At 48.5% G+C, this 22,445-nt stretch overlaps 1 protein-coding gene across 2 annotated transcripts in view; it reads left to right on the forward strand.

The window, feature by feature from the left end:
• AZIN1 (antizyme inhibitor 1) overlaps positions 1–22,445 on the forward strand; it is a 565,763-nt gene that overhangs the window by 212,446 nt on the left and 330,872 nt on the right. For both annotated transcript variants that reach the window (XM_085605134.1, XM_085605135.1), the window contains exon 6: positions 12,491–12,622. In XM_085605134.1, the coding sequence (XP_085461260.1) occupies positions 12,491–12,622 (132 nt within the window). The remainder of the gene's footprint in view (positions 1–12,490; positions 12,623–22,445) is intronic.

Below are 22,445 nucleotides of genomic sequence, written 5' to 3' on the forward strand. Positions count from 1 at the left end.
TTGCTAACCATATGTGTCCTCTGGTTGGGCCTTCTGTTTGTTTTTTGTTTGGTTGATTGGCAAGCGGTCTGTGGTTCTATCTGCAGGTCACTTTATGTTCTTGTCCTCTGCTGCGGATTTTTTTTCCCTAAGAGGTGTTCCCATGTTTTCTTGGGACGTATTTTACCCTATTTGGGGTACTTGTAGCTATTGCATAGCTCTGTCCTGCGCTGGGAAGGTATGGTTGCCCTTTTTCGGGTTCCCTGCCTTTCCTGGCATCACTGTATACCGCTGGTGCGGTCTCTTGTGTCTTGTCTGGGTGCAGCTTGCGCTGCCCCAGGTTCTGTCATTCTCGGTGTTCGCTACATCGCTCGACCAGTCTGGCATGCTGTCTACTGTGTCGTGTTGTGGCCTTTCTGCCTTCCTGTCCGGCGTTTCGGCCTGGTCCTCTGTCTGATGTTCTAGGGGGGCTCGTTTCTCCTGGCTTTGCTGTGTTCTGGTTGACGGCTTGGGTCCGTCCTCCGTGTCTTCCCTTTTTTTTCTTCTGGCTGGTCCCACTTCTCTTCGTGGGTCGGTGTCTATTGAACGATCCTCCTTTGGGGCTTGTTCTGCATTTCCCTGGCCTCTGCTCTCGGCCTGAGCCTGACTTGTTCTGGGTGTGCTGCTCCACAGCACTGTCAGCTGCCGGCTGCGCACGCCTGTTCGTTCTGGTCCACCGCTGTGGCCCTTATTGTGTTGCTTTGTGCCCCTGCTTCTTCTGCTGGGGCTTTGTGCACCTGTACCTTTCTTCTGCCTGCGTTTCTTGACGTTCCTGCCTTGCCTGCTTCCTTGCGTCTGAAGCCTGTTCGGCTGTCCTCTATCGCTGTGTTTTCCGATGGCAGGCTCTGCCTCAGGTGCTACCTCTTCTCCCTGGAGTTGGGGTTGTTCTTTTCCTCCTGGGTGCTCCTCTGCGGCTCTGTCCCTTCAAGGGTTTGTGGCCGTTGTACCTTGCATGGGCTTGGGGTCTCCTATTCTTCCCTTCGCCTTGTTCTTGCTACTTCTGCTTGGTGGGGGCTGGGCCGCCCTTGTCCCCATGGCGTGTCCCCTGCTGTGCCGGGGCCCTGTGTTTCTTCCAAATGGGGAGGTTCTCTCGCAGGCCCTGCTCCCTTCTGGGTATGGCTAAGGTATCTATTCTACGTTAAGGAATCTATCCGATGTACAAGTTACTTACCTACGGTAACGATGTATCTGGTAGAGACGATTCTAGCCGCGGATTCCTTCACGGCCCGCCCTTCCTCCCTGTTCTGCGAGGACCTTCAGTTTGGTTTTCTGCACTCTCCTCCCTCCGGGTGGCTTGTCTTCTGTGGGTGTCCGCTTCACTTCCTCCCGGACAGGAGGTTTCGTTCTGCTTGATTGTTTAACCCCCCCCTCCCTATATGATACATGGTCGGTTGGTTCATGTGTGCTTCTGTATCCCTCCACCCTTGTTTTTTCTCCAGTGTAGGGGCCTACTTTTACTCTTCTCCCTTTTACTTGCTTGGGGTTTGTTTCCTTTGCAGTCCTCTACGTTGTTGTTTTATTTTTGTGCCTTTTTGCTCATTTCAGGGGATACGGCCCTCCTTGATGGTGTCGTCTGGGGGTGAATTGCTGTTACTCCTCCGCTCCGGGCTTGCTGCCCTTCACTGTTGTGGATTGTGCTTGCAGTCTCTCTCTCTTCTGTTATGGCGTTTTTCACATGCTTCTGTCTCCAGGGAGTATGTCGCCTTGCAAGGGTATTCCTCAGAGCGGTGCTCTGCTCTTTCACTGCTATGGCTTTCACCGCTATGGCTTTTTGTGCCTACTGGTGCTGTTCCTCTGCTTTCGTTTCTCTTTTCTGTTTCACTGATTTTTCGCACACTGTTCCCATACTCTCCAGTTTTGTTTGTGATGACTCTGCTTTGTTGCGTGGAAAAGTTATCGGAAGAAAACTATTGTCAGCGTGCCGGGGTGGGGCTTATGTGACCTCGCTGACGTCACGCCCGCGGACGACGTCAGGGCCGAGTCGCGTGGTACCGCCCCCCCCATAGCGCAGAGATGCTGGGGCAAAGAAAGTTGTCCGGGTCCAGTCTCACGCCTGGGGATAATTTTGCGTTAAAGAATCTGCGGCTAGAATCTTCTCTACCAGATACATCGTTACCAAAGGTAAGTAACTTGTACATTACACCAGCAGGTTTTGGCTACCAAGGTATAAGGGCAGTGCTTTTTTGATCAAATGGTCCAGTGTCTTTGCGCAGGTCTTCCCACTGCTTTCCCTGATCCCCAGGATCTTGAGGGAAGCAAACTGGCCATTGTAATGTCATTCTAATTGCTTAAGACTGGCCTTACTCAGCTTCTTAATCTCTCTACACGTTCTTCATACCAATGAAGATTCATCCAAACTACTCTCCAGTCACAAGAGACCTTCTACACCAAGATCTTTGATTGTTGAGCCTAGCAGCATGGTACTGGATGACAGAGTATGGTCACCTTCATCTCTTGGCAGACTAGAAATATTCAGGCGCAAGCGCCTGCTACCACATGAACTTACAAAGCCAAATAGAAAGGCTTTTGTGTCTGATGCAAGACAAAAGGATTCCATCCAATTACACCCCATCAGATACTTTCTTATGTTTGAGGCATTTGAGCTGTAGATCACATGCTTTGCATACTCCTGCTATCTAGTGTTGGGTCCTGATGTGCTTTTCTTTTCAGGTTGATCTTGCAGCATTCTCACACTTCCGGATAACGTTGAGCAACTTGGTCATGCTTTTTTTCACAGAGAATCATAAAACTATTTATGCTTGGGCTTTCAGTGTCTTCCACCCAGTACAACTTCCACCTATACAGTTGCAACTAAATACTGTTCTGAGCGAACTCATGATGCCCTATTTTAAACCTATAGATAAAGTACATTTAAAGTTGATCTCTTGGAGAACATTGCTTTTCTTTGCTCGTGCATCAGAATGAAGGTTATGCCTTTACTGTGAAGAACCCTACCTTTGTTTAACAAATGTTATCTTGCAGACCAATCCCAAACACATTACCAACATCCATCCATCCATCCCTCCCAGGTCAGAGGCTCATCTATTTTATATTCTACTTACACTTGTGCTATGAAATTTGAGCTATGGTGGCCTCTACAGGGAGTAGGAAAGCTTGCTGGCACTTCACCCTTATTGGCTAAACTTAATGTTGCTTTAAATAAGGCGGATGTGTTACTAAATGAACACTGTCCTATGGCTGCTGCTGGCCATGTGGCTGGTAGCGAAGCAGTGGGGCAAGGGACAAAACTCTGCCGTAAACACAATGACTAGATGAGCTGACTTACTGTAACTGACATTCAGAAAATCATGTGGAATTGTACTAGCTGTTGAATGCTATGAAAACGCTGTATCGGTTGTTTTTCAGCTAGTAAACAAAATTGCGAATTTGGGGAAAAAAAAGACCTATTGCTATTTTAACACTGTTTACTGCTGTTTAAGATGACTGGGAATTCACAGCCAGACAGGGAATGATTCAGGTATGTGACTATATGAAAGATAACACTGGCGTTTCGGGTAAATAACTAATTTCTGCTTCGCTCGTACTGGTCCAGAGTGCACACTCCCCATGCCCCCCCCCCCCAAAGAAAATCCATCCTTTGGCCATAAATGCTTGCATTACATTTTTTTTTTTTTTTTTTTAAGTTTGCAAAACCTTTATTGAAATATTGCATGGTACATCAGAGTATTCATTACATCATAACATAGACTGTAGCAGCAGAAAGTCCAATCAGGTACAGTGCATGTTATTATTCTTTAACGCAGTCGACCATCCATCCCCAATCTGCCACTAATAAAGCAACAGCGGAAACTCCATCCACCCCGGCATGTGAAACCTCCACTCTCCGCACTTCAGGGTGTCCTCCTGTTCCAAAATCCATATATTAGCCCTAGTCCACTCCCCAGTCCGGCGAGCACATCCGTGCATTATGGCGGACTCCTTCTCGGGCACCTATCTGCGCTACTCAGGCACAAGCCTCAATCCCCAGCTCGCCTCCCACCCCCAATGTTGTGTCAGCGTTCCTTTCCTTATTCCTCTCTTTTTGTGTTAACAGATAAGCGGGTAAAGGACCCCAAATGTCCCGTGGACGCGATCTTATGGGAAGGAGGTCTGCATAACCATGTAATTGCTCCTGCCATGTAACCACTGAAGTAACCCATTCTTTAAACTTGGGGGCCCGGCCTCTGCCCCATCTGCTTGCCACCTGTCTCATAGCTAGTAATAGTCCCATTGCTAAGAATTTCTTATATTTAGTATTAACAGTTTGAATCAGTCCTAAAAGAGCAAGCATGGAGCATGGCTGCATCTGAGCCCCTATCATACTTGAAAGACCTGCGAACGTCAATGCCCAAAACTCTGCCACCGCAGGGCAGTTCCAAGCCAAATGCTCAGCCTGCCCCTGCCATCCCACAGTGTACACACTTATCATTATCTTGGAGCCCAAATCTATGCAATTTAGCTGGGGTGTAGTATAACCGGTGTAAAAACTTGAAGTGTATAAGGCGCAGCCTGCTGTTCCCAGTAATAGCCATCGTCTGCCTGCAGCGAAATTCCCACTGTTCATCCGTCAATGGAGTAGCCAAGTCTGCATCCCACTCCCCCCGAGCACGACTGGGAGCGGTCGGTACCGCATCTTGCGTGTGTTTATATAATAGCGATATTGCATGGCGGGGGGGGTGACGTCTGCAGAAAAGCATGCAGAGGAGCAAATATGGCCGGCTCCGTGGGGAACATCTGGGGTCACCGCCTTAATGTTTTGCCGGAGTCTGACGTAAAGAAACCTTTCCATTACGGTCGGTACATGTTCACCAAAAAACTGTTCCCTTGTTCGAAACTGCCCTGCCAGATACAAGTCTCCCCAAGTGAAATACCGCAGGCCGTCAAGCATCTTTTGACAAATACCTTCCTCCGTCACTCGAAGCACAGGGTTCTGTGCCAACAGCAATTTGGGCGAATACATCACTGGGGACCCCAATTTGCGGGCTATCCGCTGCCAGGCCCGTATAGTGCAATCCACAGTGGATGGATCCAGCGCCTGTTCCCTCCCTGCAGTGAAGAGGTAGCCAGACGGGGGTGTTGGGGCCATATAGCCATCTTCGACCGCCAAATGAGGCATAAAAGGCGGCGGGTGGAACCAATAAGTGGCAAAGTGTGCTTGTGCACAATAGTAGTAGAATTCAAAATCAGGGACCTCAAATCCCCCCTGTTGATATGGTAACATAAGCGTGGCCAGGTTAAGACGCGCCTGCTTCCCACCCCATATTAGCCGCGTGAGCTGTGATTTTAGTGTACTAAAGAAGAATCTCCCTGGGTGGTATGGGATATTAATGAACAAATATAGTAGTTTCGGTAGCAATACCATCTTAATCAACGATATCCGTCCTGCCATAGACAGGGGGAGTCTTAGCCATTTGGTAACGTCGTCGGTGATCTTATCTATGGCTGTCCCATAATTTAGTCTCATTAATGCCTCCTTATCTCTGGAAATATGGACACCCAAATACTTCAGGTCTTCAGATTCCCACATTAGGGGATAATCCACAGGCTATGGGAAAGTGTTATCAGTTAAGGGGAAGACCGCCGATTTTGACCAATTGATTTGTACACCCGATATAACGCCAAATTTGGTTATCTCATGCAGTATAGGATTTAGATTGACCTGGGGTCGGTTTACATACAACGTCCTGTCATCTGCATATAATGAAATGAGCAGTTGTCTAGAAGGATATATCAATGCTTTATCATTATGGTGTTGTCGGAGCGTCGCCGCCAAGGGTTCAATAGCAAGGGCAAACAAAATGGGAGGTAATGGGCACCCCTGACGCGTGCCTCTAGAGATACCAAAGGGCATAGACTTAGCCCCATTTAAAAGGACTGACGCCACCGGCCGGCCATAGAGCAACTTTATCCAGTTTAAGAAGGTGTACGGCATTACCATATGTTCCAATACGCCGAGCAAGTAGTCCCACTCCAGGGAGTCGAACGCCTTAGTGGCGTCGAGGAAAACGGCCACCGCCGAACTATTAGGATCAATATCCTGCAGCACTGCAGCTAGCGTCCGCAGGTTGTGCGATGTTGCTCGGCTTGGGACAAATCCCGCCTGATCGGGGAGAACCAGCCGCTGCATCAGCAGGCCCAGCCTAGTCGCCAACACTTTAGCAAGTATTTTAGTATCACAATTTAGTAGCAATAAGGGGCGGTAGGAATCGCAAGAGATAAGGGATCTTCCCGGTTTCAACAACGAGGTTATTAAAGCCTCGCGCATAGTCCCAGGCAAACTACCCTCCTCCAGTGCCGTGTAGAATGTCCTTCAGAATGAGAGCAAGTATGTGAGCATAGGCTTTGTAAAATTCTATAGGCAGCCCATCTGACCCAGGCGCCTTGCCAGATTTCATCTGCATAATAGCCTCTGTGATTTCATCAAGCTCCAACTCCAGGTTCAAGAAGTTTTGCTGATTTTCCTTCAGCCAGGCCAGAGCAGTGTCCTCCAGATACTCATGCAGTTGAAGTGGAGCACCTCGCTGAGAGGTGTTCAGCGCCTCATAAAACTCACGGAAGGTGGCCAATTGGTCCGGGAGATTTCGATGTATCTGACCCTGCCTATCCTGTATCTCTGTAATGTAGTTTGAGAACCGAGGGGGACGTACCGCTGCAGCCAGAGCCTTCCCTGGCCTATCCCCCTCCCCGTAACGCCTGGCCACGTGCGATTTGCCCCTAAATTTAAGCTCCCTGTCCGCCAATACACCAAATTCCGTCAATTTGTTACGAATGGTAGCCCTGATCTCACACCCCTCCACATCACCACTAGCTTCTTGTTCCAGCGCTTTCAACTCCGGCTCCAATCTGGAGAGGTCTCTGCGCTACTCCTTAAGAATGCCCCCACCCTTGGACAAGCACCATCCCCTAACCGTCACTTTGAACGCCTCCCATACAACGGTCACACTGGAGACCGATTTGATATTGCGCTAAAAAAAATCCCGAATATCTTGTTCTAGCTCTGTTTTAAACAGTGTCCTGCAAATGTGAAGGGTTGAGGCGCCAGCTAATATATGGGGAGTGTTGCAAGGGAACCTGTAGCATCCCTATCACTGGGGAATGATCGGAATACGTCCGAGCCAAGTGGGTCGCATCCCGCAGCCAATGCGCCATCCCAACCGACAGGAACAGATAATCCAATCTAGCCCAAGAGGAGTGGACCGCCGAGAAGTGTGTACCCTCCCGCTGCCCAGGGTGCATGTGCCGCCAGGAGTCCAGTAACCGACTATCCCCTACGATATCATTCAATATCTTGTGCGTAAGCGTGAAATGCGTTGGATTGCCTCTGGACCTATCCAGCCGTGGCTGCAGTGTCGTATTAAAGTCCCCGCCCCAGATGACATATGTGGTTCCAATCTCCTGAATTCTATTCCATAACATAATAAGAGTCTGGGGATCATCAATATTGGGGCCATAGTAGTTAGCGAACGTCACCTCATGAGAGTAGAGCGTCCCCCAAATTAGGCAAAATCTGCCGCCGCTATCCATCTCTATGCCACTAGGGACAAAGGGCACCCCTCGTTTGACAAGGATAGCCACTCCACGAGAATAGCTGGAGTAACACGCAAAGCAGCGGTGTGCTGCCCAACGCGAGGCAAATAAAGGTGTACCACCGGGGCCTAGATGGGTTTCTTGCAACATAGCTATTTCGATATGATGTCTATCTAAGTACCCAAGCACCTGCCTTTTTCTTTCAGGGGTTATTCAAGCCTCGCACATTCCATGTTGCAATCTTCAATCTATTAAAATCTTGGGTGGTGTCTGCCAAGGTGTATTCTATAATACCCTTTATCTGTCGCTGCATCCAGAAGGACTTTACTGAAGGTAAACAAGCAACTGGCAACCAAATACCCCCCCCACCAACTCCCACACCGGCCACCCCAACATGCCGTGTACAGAATCCCTCCCCACCCAAACACATGTCAATTTCCCACATTGACTGTCCCACAACTTCAAGTATTCGGGGGATGCCCACATAGGGAACGCGCAGAGCCCACGACCTCCCTCCTTACTTTCACCCACACACCGCTCCACTGTTAAGTGGGCAGCTGTCGTGGGACGGCAGGGAGGTGCCGAGCAGGACTTCATGCTGGAGACCAGAAAAACAAGGAGAAGTTAATACATCACCAACTACAGGCCCATCAGTCACAGCTTGGTGTCCAGGAGAGTCCCAGATGGGGCCCGAGGAGGCCCTAGTCCGGGTCCGACAGCGGGGAGTTTGATCCAGAACGTCTTTGCGCCTCCGGACCACTGGATGGCACCCGCCAGTTACGCCTAAGGTACTCCTCCACCTGCTGCGGGTTCTGGAAGAAATGCTGCGTGCCTTTATGTGTTATCCGCAATCGTGCCGGAAACAGCATAGCGTAAGAAATATCCTGCGCTTGGAGCTTCTTCTTGACTGCGTAGAATCTACGCCTGGCGTTTTGAACTGATTGGGTGAAGTCGGGGTAGAACGCCAGTACGGCATTCTCGTAGTGAACTTGCTTTTTCTCCCGGGCCAGTCGGAGAACCGCATCTCTGTCCCGATAATTCAAAAAGCGGGTTATCACCGGACGCGGCGGTGACCCCGGAGGAGGGCGAGCCCCCAACGATCTGTGCGCTCTTTCCACTGTAGGGTGCGCCGAAAAGGATTCTCTGCCGAATAATTCCACCACCAGCCATTTTATGAAATTTTCCATGCGGCCCACATTTGTGGATTCCGCCAGGCCAAGAATTCGGACGTTGTTTCTTCAGGAGCGGGCCTCCAAATCCTCATTTTTGTCCGCAATTATCTTCAAGAGTTTGTCCATTTGCAACATGTGACCCCGGCTGGAAGCAGCCCCGTCCTCAAGGCTCGAGACTCTGGCCTCAGCTTCCTTTATCCGCTCCTCATGTTGGTCAAGCTTATTGTCAACCGTCAGGTGTCTTGTATGCGGTCCTTGTCTTATAATCCCCAAAAAACTACCATTCCCAGAATTCAGTGCGATGGTCATCGCCTTGTGTGCCTTCCCATGCTGCATTGAAAACGATCAGCTGACCATTCCAGCGTATAAGCAGCCAGCTCACCCTTCACAGGTGCTTGGCTTTCTAATCCTGTCTGGACCACGCCCTGCTCTCCTTCGTTTCGAACCGGAGTTCCCTACTCTGCTCAGCCTTGACCACAAGCCCTGCTGTTCTTCGTTGTGGAGTTTGCTTTCCTTCTTTTTGCCTGGGACACAATACCTTGTTGAATGCAGCTCCTGAACTCCCCGTATATTTTTGCTGCAAACTCCGCATGTGCCCCTTGTGACATTAGCGCGAGGATGCGCTGTTCCTTCCTTTTTGTTGGCTGCCTTTTGTAAACCTCGGTGCTTGGCTGCGGACTCATTTAGGTTGTTACTTCCTCACGCACAAGTAGTGCGAATAGACTTCCTCTTTCTCCGCACCTGAACTTCGTTTTCCTCATAGCTGCTCCTGGACTGTTTTGGAGCGTGCGTTCACTTCTTACATCCCATGGCAATGGTTACTCATGCAATTATCTACTAACACTGCTGTTTGATGGTTGGAACAGTGGCACACACCTGCATTGAAGGCGACACAAATCTCCGGCGTTTTAGTCTCGAAGGCATCGAGGATCTGATTGTCTGCGTCTGCTTGCACCAATCTGTCGGACACCTGCTCCCTCTGCTGGAGAAAAGGGAATATATTTTCTTTGGTTTTCACAATCTTTTGATTCTTCTCTGGGGACTGTGACGAAACAGAATACGAGGTTGAATCCTTCTTTTCCCTGCGTTAATGAGAGACCTATCTACCCCTAAAGCTATCCTTGTGCAGTGAGTATGGGTTGGCATACAGTGTAATTAGATACCATCTGTTGTGTAATAGGTTGTAACCACTTCTCTTATCCTTTTCTGTTTTCTGCAGTTTTTGCCGCACTTCCTTCCCTAAGACGTACTCTGGTGGTCCTTTAAGGTCTCTTCGCTCCTTGAGAGCTCTACGTGGCCTTAGGCTTGTCTACATTGCCTAGGCTGGGGTGCCCTCATTGAGTGAAGTGGCTTCATCTTCGCTCCCGTGGATTTTGGAGATCCCTGACCCCTGTCAGACCCCGACACTTATGTACCACAGCCTCCATGCGCTCGTTCATTGTATCGATCTTGGTGCCAATGGATGCAAGAGTGTGCTTCATGCCCAGCAGAAGGGCCTTCCAGTCCTCCTCCGGTGCCTCCGAGACGCCCAACTCATCATGCTCTTGCGAAACCGACCTGGACACCTTGCGCGCTTCAAAGGGCAGCCTGGTCTGTTTTGTATCCGTGCGTCCCATCTTACAATTCACCAATCCAGGTAGCAGCACAGATGAGCTGTCAAGAGGGGCGGTCCACCACAACAAGCACTCCAAATCGGAGTATGTAAATGACCGCCCCCACGCACAGCTACTATTCTCCTCACATGCGTGGTGAACGGCAATAGGTAGGATTCGAAATGTCTGTAGCTCCAAGCAATGTATCACACTGCCATTTGCAACATCTGCACCAGTGCCCCCTCAGGATGCAGCTGCACACGAGGGGTGCAGGCCAGTGTCCGAGTCCCCTTCCAACAGTGTGCTGCTCATTAAGGAACAACCATAGGCTACGGGAGAGCCACGACTCGTGCAATCTCTCCACCTCCGTCCGCTCTGCGCAATCACCCACCTTCTGCCATGTTAAGGATCGGGCTGCTGAGTCTCCACAAAATGGCCGTCCTGTTACACCATCGTCCCTCCTGCGTGCGATGGCTCCTCACTGCACGGAAAATCCCAACCTGGCACACGTCTGGTACGCAGTCACCGGTCCCACTGCGATCCCAGGAATTGCAGACCAGGCTACTAGACCAGCGTTTCCATCTCCAGACGCCAGGTAGTCAAAATGGCGCCACTATCTGCGCCCCCGAAGACACTTCAATGTCGGCGCTGTCCGCGCTCCACTGAGGGCGAGCACACACCGCAAATCTATCGGGCCTCAGCGGGGGGCTCCTTCGACTCCTCAGACCAGGGACGCCCCCAGCCGCCGCAATGTCTCTCGGCGCAGCTCTAGGCGGCCGCTCTCAGCGACGCGCTGCCAGGGTCCCCTCGCCGCAATCCACAGCGCCGTCAAGCTCCGGGCAGAAGCACCAGCTCACCTTCCGCGGCCACCGCCAGACCTCCGCAGGGCAGTCAGCCGCGCCGCGACGCCAATCCTCCAAGTTTTCAATGCGCCGGGGTAGCGACTCCCTCACCCCTTCCATGGACTCGCCGATCCCAAACACCCGCCTCCTGGCTCCGGTCTGTAGCGTGGAGGGCCGCCCAACGCAACCACCATGTCGCTGCCGGAATGCCGCCCACCCAACAGGCAAACTCGGTACCGCTGGACTCAGCAACGTTTCCGCCAGCCGGTGGTGCCTTCGTATACCAGTTTCTCCGTCTCAGGATGGGGATAAAGTGTATTACTCTGCTCGGCAAGGCAGGAGCCTCACAGGCGTGCGGCCATGTTGGTCGTGCGCCACCTAGCGCCCCCCGTTTGAATGACATGTTTACTCTGGCATGTCCTGTGCCCCTCCTATCAGGTTTTTGGAGTTGTGGAGCAAGTCTGCCCACCAGTTGGGAAGAAAGGTATACATGCCAATTCTTAAAGGAAATATTACGATAATGGTGACTCGTATAGTTTTAGTTTATTCTCAACTATACTGGTTGAAAGAAAATCTATTGATAAGGTTGGTAACTTCATGGCTTCATGTCCAAACGAGCGAGGATTGGTAGGGCACAGCCTCAGGGGTTCCTCACAAAGCAAATGGTTTATCCTATTCTACAAGACTTTCTCCCCATCTCTTCCCCCTCCCCCCCCCCCCACTCCCCCCCCCCCCCCCCACACACACACACACACACACACACAAGTGGTGCCTGCCTGTATTTCCTACCAGAAGAAAGGGTAAACAAGATTTTAGACTATCAGATTCGTCATGAAGCTAATTTTTCATATGAAAGGGTAAACAATCCTGAAACGTTTGCTGTAGCAGTTGGTGTTTGGAATTCTAGGTCACCTTAGTTAATGAAACTAGTCTTAAGAATAAACCAAAGCATTTAAGAGCCCTTTTGTAGCTCAGTGCTATGAATGTTGCCTAATCTGAACAAATGGACAAAGACTTATACTTCTGACTAAGCGGAGAAATCCACTTGTGTTTTCTGATTCCTGGGAAATCCTCTCTGATTGGAGAGTAATTAAGCATGTGTGTTTGGGGGTAGGTGGGTGTGTCTGTTTGGAGGCTGAGAAATGTAAAGTTACTTGCAGCACATAGTATCGAGGTTATTGTTCCAGTTGTTGGCACTTAATGTATTGTGAACTGAGTTTTTCCTTGCAAGCTTTTGATTGCCCGCAAAGAAGCTGGAGTACCGCAACCTAATTGAGTCTTCCTCATCTGTATGCTTCGTTATGGTCAACTGTTTTCGCTGCATTTTCCCTTCTCTTAGGCTATTACTTCACATCGCAACAGAAGATCTCACAGGAGACGAGGTGAACATGACGGTTGGCACCACATTGAAGGGCTGCAGACACCTTATGGAATGTGCGAAGGAGCTCAATGTTGAGATAATTGGTGTTAAGTATGTATATTTGTATTATGTTTTAGTTCTGATTGGATGCCAGAATGACTAGTCCTTAATTTTCTTTAATAGGGAATTTACTTTGTGCATTTTAACTTTTTTCCAGTTGGAAAATGAAACTTCGTGATGGGAACTAGTATTGTGTAGTTCGAGGCTTGTGTGCTATAAATACATCTAGTGTTTGGTCCGAATGTTTTAAAGTTAGTTTTTCTTTGAAATAATCTTTCAAATCACGAGCTAAAGTGGTGACTCCTTTTGGTAATAGTGCGCATGGGCATTGTCTCTATTGTTAGATAGTTTTCTTTCTGCCATTGCGTTCGGACATATATTGCAGCACACTGGTTTGAGCCAGTTTTTCGAGATCCCTTCGGTGTGCAATCCACTCTACCCTAGTCTGTATTGTTTCGAACAGGTTTTCGCTCTCACATATCGAAATTCAGAGGACGTCACTCATCGGTTCGGAATATCCCAACTGGGACCTTCACGGCTTGCCCATCCGGGTTACCTTCTGCTGGTTGATACAAACTCCATCAACATACACCGCTGATGGAACGGAATCCATTTAAATACTGACCTCTGTGCTCCTCTAAGTACCCGTGCATCGACCTTCAAAGAATCTGCAATCTGCGCTCATCTCCGGAGTACAAAGACGACTACTGTGACTCCTATCGGTATTTTCTAAAAGACCAATCTGGATCAACATGGAGACCTGCAGAGGTAGCAGACACCCCGATATCTTAGGACAAGAAGATCACGAGGAATAACAGGAAGACATGGAACAGTCGTCTGTCGAAAAAGTGTCCTTGTCCATTCAAGACTCTGAATTTGAGATTGATCTGTAGTTCCATGATCTTCTGGCTGGTCAAGGTGCTGTGAGTACCCAAACCCATTTGCTCACGCAAAAACCTACTTCTATCAAACAAAACTATTCTGGGCCACCACTGCCATCTGGTAGGCACTGAGACTCTGCTTTGTACGCCTCGCCATCCAGCTCTGCACCGAAAGCACAGAAAGCCTTCAACCTCAGCCCTGAGCTTAAACAGCATCTCTTCGGCTCCCAAACCATTGGTACGAAAACTTTGGCACCAAAACCTAAATTTGCTCCTCCAACACTTCCGAAGACGATTCTACAAGGCATAAGAGACTTAATCCAGAAGAAAATACATAGTCATCCAGAAACTGGACGCTTTATAACTAAACCTGCTCCAGTACCATCTTCCAAAAGGATAATTTAATTCCTACAAGACACTGGATGTATGATACCTTGGAAAAAGGCTAGAGCTACCAGTCCCCTGCACCCTATTCCTCCTTCACCGCATTTACTTGTGCGCTTGGTCCCCCGTTTTATTTTTTATTTTTTTTACCACCAAACCCTCTAAATAATAAAACCTCAGTTTTCCTCACCCAGACTCCTATAGGAGATTACCATAATTATGAAGCACCACTAGACCACAGACCGGATTATGATATAGACCCTCAGGAGACACGTCCTGATCTTAATCCTGCAAAACCCTCACCTCCTGAGAACGCCTCATATCAGGAGCTCATAGCCAGGGGAGCTGCATATCATGGAGTTAATTTACACGAAGCCTTGGAAGAAGACTTTTTATTTGAAACCTTAGGGACTACACACCTCAATATCTTCCAATGTTAAAGGGCATGATGCACCATGCAGAGGATATTTTAAGGACCATGCACGTATTATTAAACCTAATGTGGACAAAAAATGAACCCCCCACCACCTGATCCAAATTTTGTTAGCGTTCCGCTTCCACCAGACCCATTGATTGTGTCTAATGCTAGCAAAAGAGCGAACTCTCAAACCACAGCTGATGCACCACATCCTGACTGAGTCAAAGTTGATAGATGCCTCAGGCAAAATAATTCATGCACAATCTGCCAATCACTGGCGTATAGCCAATTCACAGGGTCTTCTTGCCAGATCTGTCGGAGCTCACTGGGATAAGATGAAGAAATGACTCCAATATCTTCCAGAGGAGCATAAGAAAGACATAATTTAGTGCAGAAGAGCAAATTAATTCCCAACTCCTCCATAAATAGATGCTGCTGACACAGTTGCCAAAGGTATTAATATTTGCATCCTCTTGGGGAGGCACGCCTGGTTGTGTCCGTTTTTAAGTCAGAAGTTCAACAAACATTATTAAATGTTCCGTTTGATAAACCTCTCTTTGGCCCTTACGTGGATAAAGCCTCAGAGAAGATAAAAAATATCACAGAAGTGGCCAAATCCATGGGAGCACTATAGACACCTTCCAATAGTTTTCTTTTGCTGCTCTTTGCAGAGGAGGTTCAAAAACCAGTTCCACAGATGTCTCCATTTACATTCAGGCCACAAAATCTGGCGTCTCCCAGAGGATTTTGCAAGGACAGCTATAGGGGTAACAAGTCCAAAGGTCTGTGCAGAGGCACACCAGCTGGTTCCTCCCCATCTGCCAACAAACAGGGACTCTATCATCATCCCTCCACCCACCGATCATCCTACACTTGTCGTGGGGTTGACTACAGCAGTTTCTTCTCACTTAGCAGTCAATAACGTCAGGCAAGTGGGTGTTGCACATTAACCAACCTGATTATTAAATTTAGTTCACCAGCAATCCTCCCAGTATTCCACTTCGCGCCCCCAGATATTTGGAACATCAACAACTGCTCTAACAGGAAATACAAGCTCTATTAAAAAATGGATCTATAGAGCGAATTCCAATCAAACATCAACATCAACTCCCTGTAATTTTTAATTCCCAAAAAGGATGACTTTCTAAGACTTTTTTTTTTTCTTCTTTTATAGATCAAAGACCTTTTAACCTCTACATACAATTGGAACACTTACATGTGGTTACACTTATACAAGTGCTTCACCTTCAACAGCGAGGTGACTTCATGTCTGCTCTGGCTGTAAAGGGCCCATACTTTCACATCCCTATTCACCCAGCACATCGCAAATACCTCAGGTTTGTCATAGCAGAGAACCATTATCAATTCAAAGACCTCCCATTTGGAGTCACTACTGCACCCAGAGTGATAACCAAATGCTTAGCATTGGTAGAAGCTTATCTAAGAATACAACTAGTTCATGTCTTTACCTATCTAGACGATTGGCTATCAAAGCTGATATACAGTCAAACTACCATAAATCTTCTCCATCAGCTGGGATTCAGTCAGTGCTCAAAAATACCGTCTTCATCCTTCACAGCGGCAACCATATCTAGGAGATCTGATCAACACTCCTAGGTTTAAGCCTATCCAAATGCAACCAGGATTAAAAAAATGTCAAACACTGCTACCACAACTTCAAAGCAATCGGTATCGAACCGTGAAAACTTTCATGCAACTTCTAGGGATGATGGCATCATGCATTGCTATAGTGCCCCATGCAAGACTAAACCTGTGTCTTCTACATGAATGTGTAGCATGTCAGTGGACTCAATCACAGGGTCAACTACATGATCTACTGTTTTTGTAGACAGCTGCCCCCATTGCTCTCTGCAGTGGTGGAACACACAAAACGTATCAGGGGGGTGGGCAGGCGCCTTCATCGACCCCGATCTCACTGGTCGTGCTAACAGCAGATGCATCCCTCACAGGATGGGGCATTTTCCTACAGCATCTAAGAGTTCAGGGTCTCTGGGGCACAAAACACAAGAATCTCTACATTGACTATGTAGAGCTTCAAGCTGTTCAACATGTGCTGAAAGTATTTCTGCCTCCCCTAAGCAAGGTTGTTCTAGTCTGGACAAACAATATGACAGCCATGTTCTATGTACAAAAACCGGGGTGGGTGGGACACTACAGTTGTCACACCTCTCTGACCATTTGGCGTTGGGCAATACATCATAAAATCCACCTGCTGGCAGAACTCCACCCCCAGGTCCTCTTCCCCTACTTCCACAGGTGGGGCTTTCCACAGAGGGCCCTCTTTGCGGCAGCACAAAGCACAAAATGCCAAAACTTCGCCTACAGGGTCCCACACCCTCTATCCAAAGGCAATGCCCTATTGGTGAATTGGTCAGGAATATTTGCCTATGCTTTTCCGCCTCTCCTTATTCTTCCCTTTCTGGTTTGGTAACACATGCAGATGTCTCACCCTTATTCTAATAGCTCCCACATGGGCACGTCAACCATGGTTTTCCACCCTACTCTTTTTTCAGTATTTCCCATGAGAAGCTTCACCTCACTCCAAACCTTCTTACTCAGAACCATGGTGAATCAGACACCCAAACACAAAGGAACTAAATCTAGCGATTTGGCTCCTGAAGGCATAGAGGTTGGTTATCTGAATCTGCCACCAGAATGCATGAACATTCTTAAGGAAGCATGTAAACCTACCACTAGAGCTTGCTATGCAGCCAAGTGGAAAATGTTTGTTGTAATCAAGCAATTGATCCACTAAATGCATCTATGCAAAACATTATTTGTTATCTCTTGCATTTACAACGCTCAGGTCTTGCGTACACCTCCAGATGTCCACACCTTGCAGCAGTGACTGCCTACTTTCAAAACAGACAGCACTTAACTTTGTTCAAAGTACCATTAATCAAGGCTTTCATGGAAGGCCTTAAAAGAGTGATGCCACCAAAGGGTCCACCTGCACCTACATGGAACGTCAATATTGTTCTAACAAACCTTTTGGGTCCACCCTTTGAACCGTTACATAATTGCCCCGTCCAATTTCTTTCTTGGAAGGTTTATTTCTAAATTGCTATCACCTCATGAAGGTGTGTGAGCAAGCTTCAGGCACTAACCTTAGCAGAGCCATTCTTCCAGTTTAACAGGGATAGGGTGGTTCCTACCACCCCAAAATTCCTTCCAAAGGTACTGCCCGGTTTTAATATTAACCAATCGGTTTAGCTATCTGTTTTCTCTCCCCATCCAGATTCTGTAGTAGAAAGGGCTCTTCGTACATTGGATTTTAAAAGGGCATTAATGTATTACATTGACGGAAAAAAAGATGTTTGTAAAACACATTTTTGTTGCATTTGCTCCCCATCACAAAGGGAAACCTATTTGTAAATCGGCATTTCTAGATGGTTCGTTAAATGTATCAGACATGCTTTATTAAAGCCAAAAGGACTTTATAACTCCTAGAGCATACACTACTCTTAAAATAGGAGCATCTATGGCTTTTTTTTTAGGTAACATTCCCATAGCTGACCTTTTAGAGCAGCTAAATGGCCTACACCACACACATTTACTTTTGTGTGGATGTGTTAGTATGCCAACAAGCTAATGTAGTTATTTCTAAAGACAGTGGTCCCTAGACAAGGATTAATAAGTGTAAACAATAAATATAGACCCAATCAGTACTATATTTTTACAGCTGTCCAGCCGGACAGGTGTTTTTAATATAGTTGCTTAAATATACACAATTCAGCAAGAAACATAGTGGGACACAAGCATGTATCCATCTTAGTGGGAAGGACGTACAACATGAAACAAAGGCTCTGGCAGAGTAAATTGTATGAGACACATGTCGGTAGAACAAACAAATTGTAGTGGAGACACCATTACACATGATGAGTATTAAATAAGAAGGTGCATATGGCGTACAACATGTCGACGGCGTTTCGATCCTTACAAAGGATATAGGATCATGTTCAGGACATTAACAATGGTATGCCTGTATACATTTTGCCTTGATCCAAGTCAGATTGACTTGGAGGAGGTTAGTTTCAGGGGAAGACAGAGTAGAAGTACAGGCCAAGTGCAAGAGTAAAGGATGCAGGCAGCCGCGGTCTGTGCAGTTAGATACTGGGTCAGAATCGACCCAATAAAAGGCTTTAACTGCTTAATTAAGCTACCAGGAGGCGTTGTGAAGTTCGCGCCTTTCGGTGATAGTGCGCATGGGCATCTACTCAATTGTTGTTTTGTTTTTTTCCGCCACCTGGTATGGATGTGAATTGTTGCGCTCCGGTTCTGCACCATTTCTTCGGGTCCCCTTCGACGCGCACTCCACTACCCTAGACCGTATTATCGATCATGTTTCCATTCTCTGCGTATGGTTTGCTCTCAAACCTTCAATCTGAACGTTTGTGGAAGGCCGTTGGGCCTACCCGTGCTGGGTTCAATAGCAACTGATGGAACGGACTCCATTTAAGTTATGTCCAGGATGTTGCTTTAAGTTTCCGCGCACCGACTTGCACGAGGTGTGCAACCATTGCCTATCCCTGGAACATGATGAGAGACTGCAAAGCGTGTCGTTTCGGTCGAAGAAAACCCTCCGTGATTGTCTGGCTCGACTTCATGAAATGTACCAACAAAGCGGCTCTGCGCCGGACCTCCTCGAAGATGAGTCTGAACACGAAGCAACGCAAGCGCAGGAAGCCGAAATGGAAGAACACATCTCCGTGTCTGAAGCAGACGCCGATGACCTCGCACCGGAGCAATGTATCTTGAGTAAAGACACTCCCTTCACATACCATCTCCTTTATAAAAAGGCTTCGGTCCTTCCTCTGCCTTCGGGCCAAGGTCTGCATCGAGAAAAGGTTTTGAGCGCCCCGCCTTCAGGCTAGGGGTCAAAACAACATAAACAGCTGTCTGGCTTGGGCTCTACACGTCCCCCATGCCGGTGCCAACCCGAAACCTTCGGTGTCCAACAAAACACCTTCCAGTTTCCGTACCACCGTTGCATAGACCTAAATCTTCGGAGCCGAAACATTCGACACCAAAACCAGCATCAAAAGAAAGTACTGGGGAACGTGCCTCCTCTCAAGCCAAACCAGACATTATGCAGCACCTTCACTCCTTGGATGGTGGGTGATCTTCCTCATGTTCCCAGCCCACAGAGAACTAATGTCTAAGCATCTCTTCGCGTTTCACGGATCTTCGTCTTCTTACCCACCCATCTGCAGAAGAGGGGTTGGTCCCCCACTCCCTTGGCTTGCCCACCCCTCACCCTGACCACATCATGGTAGCGGTACCAGAGTGAGCTCCTCGACGGTGATGCTGATATCCTGAGACCCGCTTCTCCTCCTATTCCTCGGAGAGTGACCTCTCTGGGATGGCTTGTGCCGTTGAGCCTGGCTTGCTCCTGGATTGGAATAGGTCTTGTTGGCCGCTGTTTCAATTGGACATTTGGTTTCTCTGGTCTTGCTCTTTTTCCTTTTCTTATTCTCTTTCCTTCCTTACTTGGCGGAAGGGTGGTCCTACCTACCATGGGTGCGCTATTCTATGTGAGCGCTGTTCTACCTCTCCCTGCTTTGTGTTGGGCTCTGTGAAATACTCCTCTGGGGGCATGCCGGGGGTGGTGGGGTGGTGCTGCGTTCCACTCCACTTCCTCTGCCTGCGTTGGCGCCTGCGCTTGGTCTACCGCTGACATGGCCTCCATACCCTGTCTGAAACGCCTTTCCCTTAATGTAAACGGTCTTAACTCCCCCAACAAGCGCCGCCGGATATGGCGATATTTATTGCAGCAGAATCCAGATGTTGTCTTCCTGCAGGAGACCCACCTGCTGAGGGCAGATATCTCCTGTATGGCTCATCCTCTATACCCCCTTCAATTCTGGGCATCTGCACCCACTAAATCGGCTGGGATGGCTATTCTATGTAGGGCAGGTATTCACCAGGGAGACAACATGGTGATCCGTAGCAAAGATGGTGGTCAAGATCAGGCAACGGGCGCTCACCCTTTGCAACGTTTACTCTCCCAGTCACGCTCAAGACCTCTTCCTTGGGGATCTTCTGTGAGAACAGGTAACACATGATGACTCTCACCTCATCCTGGGGGGCGACTTCAACCTGGTCTGGGATGCGGGTCTGGACCGTAGCAGTGGCTCGTTTCATGGGACGGGGGGCCATGTCCTCCACCTTAAAGAGGCTTCTAACTGATCTTGGCTTAATGGATATTTGGCGCTACCACTCCCCAACCGCACGCGGCTAGTCTTGCTATTCCCATGTCCATCGTTCTTACTCTTGCATTGATTACATCTTCTTTTCACACTCCATGATCAGCGACACTCTTGTGGCGTCTATGTCCGACATCTCCGTCTCTGATCACGCTCACGTGGAACTTCTCCTACAGGACCACTCCACTCACCCACACTGTCCTCCCCGTTGGCACCTCCCTCCCCAAGTTCTTCAGGATCCCGTGGATGTCATGGAAATTCTGGAAGCTATCACGTCCTACTTTGTGTCCTGTGATCTCCCCGAGACCCCCTTTCCTGTGGTATGGGATGCTTTTAAGGCCACGATTTGAGGTCTTATTACATCCATTGTCATAGCTGGGCTCAGGAAGCCCTTCTTTTTGAAGACCACCTCTCTCGGGATATAAAAGCACTTGAGAGATTAGATCAGAAACGTTCTCTGGCCCTCCATAAGAGACGCCTAGCCATGCTTGGAGGCCATTTAAGGGCGCATAGAACCAACAAGGCAGAACATGCTCTCTTAGCCCTGAAACAACGGTATTATGAGGGGGGAGATAAGGTGGGAGCGGTCTCCAGGACCAGATGGCCTTCCAGTCTCTCTTTATCGCACTTTTCTCCCGCAACTTGAGACCCATTTACTTAGTCTTTTTAATTCTTTCTTGGATATTGAGGGAGCCCTCCGCATCTATGGCAATGGCCGAAATCACCTTACTCCCCAAACCAGGGAAGGATCCCACGCTATACTCCTCTTTCCGCCCTATTGTGCTTATAAATACGGTTCTTAAACTCTATACTAAAATATTAGCCAATTGACTTGATTCGCATCTACCAGGGCTTATTGAAACTGATCAGGTTGGCTTCATTCAGCACCGGCTGGGTGCAGACAATGTGCGATGCATCGCACATTTAGTCAGGAAGGCTCATCACTGGAATATACCCTCCCGCTTGTTGTCACTCGATGCTGAATAAGCATTCGACCAGGTGGATTGGGTATTACTCAGTGTTGTCCTGCATAAAATAGGGCTGGGTCCTCAGATGATCGCTAGGATCCTGGCTCCCTACCTCTCCCCTCTGGCCCAGGTACGGGTTAATGGCCAACTCACGACCCATCTCGATCCATAGAGGCTAAATCATGGGCCCTGAACCTCACGATCCCCGTGGCGGAGATTCCCGGTTTCCAGTCTCTCGTCCCATATCAATGGGCCTCCCATTCCATTCGATACTTGGGGCTCAACTTGACCTCCAATCTCGCCATGTGGTCACAAGCTAACTGGCAGGAGTGTAAATAGGCCGTAATAGAGTATCAGAGAGCATGGAAATCTCTCCCACCTTCCTGGCTGGGGCGTTTGAACAGTCAAAATGTCGGTACTCCCAAAATGTTATACCTGTTTCAGACTCTTCCCACACCTTTCCCACAACATCCGATCCAAAGCCTTCAGGGTGAGCTCACCACGTTCATTTGGGGAGGGCATCGACCGTGCTTCTCTAATAAAATTCTCTTGTTACCACAAGACGGGGGTGGGGGGAGGGAGGCTGTCTTGTCCCAATTTGTTGGAGTATTACTGGGCCTCTCATCTCAGTCTTATTTCGGGATGGATGGCGCGGGAGAGTGAGACAGTCTGGTTTCATATGGATAGGGCAGTGACCTGTCAACCCATCTGGGATCTTGCTTGGCTTCCACGGGAGGCCCGCTCATGTGGCGCCTATATAGCCATCCCCACAAAGACGGTGCTTGATATTTAGAGTTCTTACCTCTTTCACAACTCCTCACACTCCTATCACACGCTATGCCCATTTCCCGCCTACCTTACACTCATTCTTTTTCGGATTGGTCAGATGGGGGTTGTCGGACGCTTCGGGACCTCTTCTCGGGGAATTCCTTTAACACTTTCGATCAATGTAAACATAACTTTCAGCTCCCTGAGGGATTTCAATATCTCCAACTC

The sequence above is a fragment of the Triturus cristatus genome, chromosome 5_1 (assembly GCF_964204655.1).
Source record: "Triturus cristatus chromosome 5_1, aTriCri1.1, whole genome shotgun sequence".
In the NCBI taxonomy this organism is placed as follows: Eukaryota; Metazoa; Chordata; class Amphibia; order Caudata; family Salamandridae; genus Triturus; species Triturus cristatus.